At 31.3% G+C, this 7,263-nt stretch overlaps 1 protein-coding gene across 1 annotated transcript in view; it reads left to right on the top strand.

The window, feature by feature from the left end:
• The window catches only part of efna4 (ephrin A4), a 124,586-nt gene extending 117,605 nt beyond the window's left edge, over positions 1–6,981 (top strand). The window contains exons 4-5 of the mRNA XM_061983379.1: positions 1,337–1,363; positions 5,196–6,981. Of these exons, the coding sequence (XP_061839363.1) occupies positions 1,337–1,363; positions 5,196–5,278 (110 nt within the window). The 3' untranslated portion in view covers positions 5,279–6,981. The remainder of the gene's footprint in view (positions 1–1,336; positions 1,364–5,195) is intronic.
• The last annotated feature ends 282 nt before the right edge of the window (positions 6,982–7,263 follow it).

Below are 7,263 nucleotides of genomic sequence, written 5' to 3'. Positions count from 1 at the left end.
ATACATGTAAAAAAAATCATCATGGGTCTTATATTTTTTTGGGTATTTTATTTTAGTTATTATTTTGGCCTTATTACCAAATGTGGTTCATTGTCCTCCTGTATAAAGGAATTATATTTAATAAATAAATGTAAAAAAGTTACTTTTAATTTATTATATTTCATACATTTAAAAGGCACAATTCTCCCGCATTCATTGCTTCCAATTTTTAACACAATTTTGGATTATTTTATTTTTTAAATTATTATTATTATTATTATTATTATTTCATTAAGTAAAACGACTCATTTTAGGAGCGAAACATTGAAAAAAAAATATTAAAAAGCACACAAGAACAATGGAGTTGAATAAAAGTATATTATTTTGTTTGATATGCACACACACACACACACACACACACACACACACACACACACACACACACACACACACACATCAGACGACGCGAGGCCAAGTCCCAGCGTGCTATTTGATGCCTCGTTAGGCCCAAGATGGCGGTTAGTTGTAGACAATGATGAGAGTCATTTGGAGCGAGGAGGGAGTGACACGCTGATATATTTATTTCACCCATCCACCATGTGACTTCGCAACATGTCACACACACACACACACACATACACACTCGTGTATGAGTCGTGTGACAGCCCACCTTCATTGTGGGGACATTTTGCATGAACTTACGTCCACTGCAGTGGACGTCTTAGTAACGTCCTCTGCAAAGGACGTCGGTTCTCATGAGTTTGTGTGCGTGCAGCATCCATCCCGCCATCATTTCCTTTTAGTCCACCACCTGCTGAGGAAGTGACATCCAGACCCCCCCCCCCTTCCCCCCAGTCTGACCCTGTTCTCCAACTTTTCCGAAACTTTCTTTCTTCCTCTGGTCCACTACTTGGTCTCGCTCTGTCATTTTGAATTTTCTCATGTTCTTTTTCATTTCCTGTAGTCGCTCTGTTTGAGTTTAATCCTCCTCATTCCTACGCTTCCTCATTTCCATCACACTCTTTTTTTCCTGTTTTCCTATTGTGTTTTGTGTGTGTGTGTGTGTGCGTGTGTGTATGTGTGTGTGTGTGTGTGTGTGTGTGTGTGTGTGTGTGTGTTGCTTTTTTTCCCCCTCGACCTTTTTAAGAATTTGCATGTCGGGATACATGGAATTTGGGCTTCATTTTTCATGGCTTAAGGTTTTAATAAAAGATAAATATCTCCCTCGGCTCATTTTTCTTTGTTCCACCTTTTATTGGGAGAGTTTTGCATGCAAACTTGATGAGTCAGCAACTTTTTTTTTCTTTCCTTAACTTCTCGCTAAAGTTCTCTCTCTCTCTCTCTCTCCCTCTCATAGCATCCACGGGCTCCAAGCAAAAACAAGGTGAGTTTTTCCAACATTAACAACAAAAGTACTTCATTGACTACTTTAAAACTGAGTTTAAGTGGGCCTGGGGACCATTTTCAGGCCGCAGTTTGGCCCTCGACACTTTTAAAAAAATCAAATCAAAATGTTCTTTTGCACTAATTTGCTTTGTCAGCCATAACACAAAGTAAATAAGTTTTATTATGATAGCTTACTGTAGTATAAATTGACCTCTTAAATATGTATTAAATTGTTATAAGTACACCTCTGCATAACATTGTATCTTTATTAACATTAAAGAAAATAAAGAAATATAAATCGACCTACAATCAAGAATAACTGTATTAAGTGCATTAATGTTTCTGAAATAATAATAAAAAATAAGTTTAATCCTTTTTTTAAAGAAACATTTTTTAACCTACTTGACCAATTTTATTCTGAAAAATACAATTAAAAACATTTATTAAGTAAAAAATATATTAAAATTGATCAGCAACAACAATGTTTTATTATAAAAATGAAGTCAGGATTAATAGCTACAAGGAGCACATGTTGTCGTGTTTGTAGTGTTTGAAGCATGATACTGATAAAGCATGTTACGCTCAACGCCCCACTTTTTGAGAAGAACCCATTTAAAATCACTGATTATGCCATAACTGATATTTAATAAGGTACAATTAAGCCAAATATTTTTATTTATAGCTTCATGGTCAAATGTTGAGTTCTATTTTGTTAATTTGCAATTTTTTGGGGCTGAAAATTACATTAATTTTTTTATTATTTTTTTTAAAAGCACAATATGTTTTATGGGAAATACTTTGGGAAAAATAAAGGCATAAAAAGTACAGTTTTTATTGTTAAAGATGGTCTTTTGGACCATGTTTAAAACAACACATGCACTTAAACAAGGTCTTAAAAAGTCTCATTTGCATTTAAGGCCTTAAAATGTCCTGAATTCCATCAAAATCTAAAAAAAAAAAAGTATTTAATACGACTACAAAAGGTCTTAAAAATGTATTAACTTTTTGCTTTGTCGGAAAATAAATGCATTAACTTGAGTCTCACTTTTAAATATTTACATTCGTTATTTGTAACTGCAAAACGGAACTTAAGTATTCAGAATCTATGGAATTAACGTTTGTTAAAGCGGACCGCTGCAAAACAAAGCCAAGTTATTTGTGTCAGATGTTTACATTTGTAAACATTGTGATGAAAGTAAATAGAACGATAATGGAAAAAGTCGAAAATCGATGTCAAATGATGCCAAAACGCCATAAAGCAAATTCATTTCTTATTAATGAGATATGTTATTAGATATTACACTAGTTTGTTTCATTACACAAAGCTAAGATGAAGATATTTTGTTGTGATAGTTTAGCACACATTGACCTACATCGGGTTGCTTTTAGTGTATTTAAAGTATTAATTTGTATTTTTTTTTTTGCAATGTGTCTTTATTACAAAAGCTTTTTTTAGACACTTGAATTTATGCAACTGCATTTTTTGCGTTGGAATTTTGTGAACTGTATTTTTTTTTTTTTACTTCCAAATATGCTGACAAATTAATGAAATAAACATCTGTGAGCAAAATTCAGTGTGTAAAAATTCAGTATAGAAAAAAAATTGTCTAAAATTTCAGTGTAAAAAAAAATTGTGTCTAAAAATTCAGTGTAAAAAAAATAATTCAGTGTAAAAAAAAAAACAGTGGAGAAAAAATTGTTGCTTCAAAACTCCAGATTAAATTAAAATCAGACTAAATTAAGACTAAAGCAATTGAGCCTGTCAGATACCAGCCAATGAGGGAAGTTAAGAAGCAACAAATATTTCTGCACTGAATATTTCTGCTCTGAATTTTTTTACACAGAATTTTTATACACTGGATATTTCTGCGTTGAATTTGTTTACACTGAGTTTTTATACACTGGATATTTCTGCATTTAATTTTTTTTACACAGAATTATTTTGCACCTAATTTTTTTACACTCATCTTTTTAAAACCTGGATATTTCTGCTTTGTATTTTTTTTACACTAATTGTTTTTTACATTTAAATTTTATACACTGGATATTTCTGCATTCAATTTTTTTACACCGAATTTTTATACGCTGGATATTTCTGCATGTAATTTTTTTACACTTAATTTTTTTGCACTTAATTTTTTTACACTTAAAATTGTATACACTGGATATTTCTGCATTTAATTTTTTTACACTGAATTTTCATGCACTTCATTTTTTTATCCCAAATTTTTATGCACTGAATTTTTTTACACTGAATTGTTACACGCTGAATATTTCTGCATTTAACTTTTTTTACACTGAATCTTTTTGCACTTAATTTTTTTACACAACATTTTTTATACACTGGATATTTCTGCATTTAATTTTTTTACACAGAATTTTCATGCACTTCATGTTTTTAGACCAAATTTTTATGCACTGCATTTTTTTACACTGAATTTTTATACACCGAATATTTCTGCATTAAATTTTTTTACACTGAATTTTTAGATGCTGGATATTTTTGCATTTAACTATTATTACAATGAATTTTTTTGCACTTAATTTTTTTACACAAAATTTTTTATACACTGGGTATTTCTGCATTGATTTTTTTTTACACTGAATTTGTTTTCACTTAATTTTTCTCACAAATTTTTATTCGATGAAATTTTCAGCATAGTTGAAATAAAAATCAGTTCACCAAATTCAAACGCAAAAATTTCTACATAAATTTGGTGTCAAAAAAAACCTTTGGTGATAAAGACACAAAATAACCTTCAGAGAAAAAACTCCATACTAGGCATCTTCTGCAAGAAAAGTTTATTGGAATTTGATGGAAAATCTGAAGAATTACAAAGTTTTTTTCCAAATAAATATTAGTTTACAAAAGAGAGATGTGGTGTTTTTTTAGTTATGTTATTTTGTTTTCCAATGTAAACAAGTGGTGAATTAATTAATATTCAATAATTACAATTAATCCAGATCTCCCATTTTGCAAGTGTAGATGTGAAATGTCCTTTAATTTTATACATGACAAAAAGTCTGACATTTGACATGTCTAAGCCTATATTATGTATAAAATAAATAATTATTTTATACATAATGTTTTATATATTGTGCTCCTGAGTTAATGTTGCTGATCAATTTGAATGTATTATTATGTAGTGAGTTTGTATGATGTTATATTTACAGTAACAAATCAAAATTGAACCATTGAAATATTTGATATATTTATATTCAAATATTATATTAATGAAACATTTAAACCATATAAATAAGGATTCATTTGTTTGTTATTTCAGGCAAATTTATGCATTTTAAATATTTTCTTTTACAGACTAAAAAGAATGATAATACAGTTATTTGTCGTAAGTTGATCTATATTTATTTACTGTGAATAAGGAATACAATGTTATGCAGAGGTGTACTTATAACAATTTTAGCTTTTTTTTAACAATTTTGAGACCAAAATGAAAATGAAATGAAACACCTTCTGATGAATAGCATGGAGAATTGTCTAACACTATTTTAACAGTGTAAATATTGCAAAGAAAAAAAAATTATTATTAAATTTCAAGTAAAAATATAATCACATTATTACACAAAAAATTATACAGTGTTCTTGTTCAAATAAAAAAAAATTCTGCCCACATAGAAAATAATAATACATTTAGAAATAAATAATAATACAATAAAATGAGGAACAAATTAAAAAAGTTCAATAAATAATCACTAATAAACACTGTAAAATATGTACACTTTTTAAAATAATGTAGCTTTATTTCGTAATATTTGGAGTGTGAAATTAACTTTTTGTCTCACTTTCACTCTCTCGTTGTCCTTTTTAGCGACCGGGCCCTTCAATCGCGTTTGCCCGTCGAGGACGCCGTCGCTTCCCTTCCTCCTCCTCGCCCTCCTGCTGACCACCTGACCGGCGAGACGACGCTCAGATTAAAAAAGAAGAAAAGGACAGCGAGAAACGATCCACGCGGCCCCGATGCGTGCCAAGATCGTGCCGACGGCGCCTCGCGCGCAAACGCCCAACGGGCGTATGGCACATCGCCTTCACTCAGGGTCAAGCAAGAGAATCCATCACATCAGGATCATTGATATCACTAATCATCGCATAGTATCATACTCGACACTTCATTTTTGTACAGTCAACAAAAACACGATATCATCCCCACTGACTTTTGATATCGATACTATGGATATTTGTATCGCCCAGCCCTCTTTTACAGAACTAGTAACCCCCACTAGGTTACCCACTACACTACTTGTACACTGTTACTGGTAGTGGGTATTGTCCAGCATCAATACAGCTGCGCCCCCTGCTGGGATCTAACTGGTTCTACTGGTTTGGCCCCTCCAATAGGTCTTTTGTATTAATAATAATGATGATGATAATAATATGCTTTGTCCTCTCTGGTCAGACCCCCCTCTGTGCTGCCCGCCAGGGGGGATTGTGGGTAAGCCGAACAGTCATCTATTGTCTTCACTGTGTTAGTTAACAAGCGCTGCCAAAATATGCTTAATAGTGTTTCATTGTTTTAGTAACAACTTTCCCTTTGAAATGTGGCTTCTCACACTACTTGTGTTTATACATCCATATAAACACAAACAGGTGCATCTCAGGAAATGAGAATATGGAGCAAAGGTCATTTGAATTCAGACTATGAGGCCAACCAAAGTTTTTGCAGGTTTTTTTTTTTAGCAGGATTTATATCATTCAACTTTTTTTTGTAAATCATTTTTTCATGTAAAAAAAACACATTATTTTTTTTAACAATAAAGCTTTGTTTTTGCAAAAATAAAGAGTTCACCAGACAATTTTAGGTTTGCACCAACTGAAGTTTCATAGAATTAGATAAATAAAATCCAAATATGAAATAAGTAGCAGGCAACTTTTCATTCAATAGCATGAAGTGCAGCATCTCTTAACCAGCACTGCAATGAGGAAAAAAATACATTTAAAAAATGATATTGCGGTGAATTTTTTTTATATATTTTCTAAAATAACTAACTTATGCTGTAAAAATCTGTACAAAAAACATTATAATCCATCTAAGTAAAGTTTTTAAAAACATGGATTATCTAAACTATTGAGTGGTACTGTATATATAAATCCTAGCTGTATTAAATTAATTTCGACAATCTAGTCCAGGGGTGTCTCAGGGGCCACATGGAGGAAAATCTGTGATGATTAAAATCATGGCATTAAAAGTAAAAAAATAAAGACAACTTCAGATTGTTTTCTTTGTCTTACTTTGGCCAAAAATAGAACAAACACATTCTAAAAATATTACAATAAAAATATAGAAAAAAACTACCGGCAGCGGTAAAGTTTAGATCATTGGTCCCCAAACTACGGCCTGCGGGGCGGATCCGGCCCCTCAGCATCCAAAATCCGGCCCACAGGAAGACCCAAGTAATTTTATTTTATTTTTTATTTTATTTTTTTTTAATCTTTCCGTTCTAATCCATTTTCTATCGCTTGTTACTCTTGGTGTCTCTGGCAAATCTAAAAATGAATTTCCCCATCGATAACGTGACAATGTTAAATGTTGATGAATATCAATGTTAATTGAAGTTAAATGTCAAAACGGATTATAAAGACAATATATATATATATATATATATATATATATATATATATATATATATATATATATATATATATATATATATGCAGCCTGGCCCCAAGTTTTTTTTAACCCAATGCGGCCCCCGAGTCAAAAAGTTTGGGGACCCCTGGTTTAGATCCATGAAGGAAAGAAAAAAGTGAATGAATGTTTATAACTGAATACATTTACATATGCATAAAAATGTGTTTTCTTTTGTTTTTTTTTGTTTTTTTAATGAATTAAGTAACATTTATGACAACCTTTTTCCAAAACACAATATAGAATGTGAGGC

The sequence above is a fragment of the Nerophis lumbriciformis genome, linkage group LG21 (assembly GCF_033978685.3).
Source record: "Nerophis lumbriciformis linkage group LG21, RoL_Nlum_v2.1, whole genome shotgun sequence".
NCBI classification, from domain to species: Eukaryota; Metazoa; Chordata; class Actinopteri; order Syngnathiformes; family Syngnathidae; genus Nerophis; species Nerophis lumbriciformis.
The sequence above is the reverse complement of the archived record's forward strand: the minus strand, read 5'-3'. Positions and strand labels throughout refer to the sequence as shown.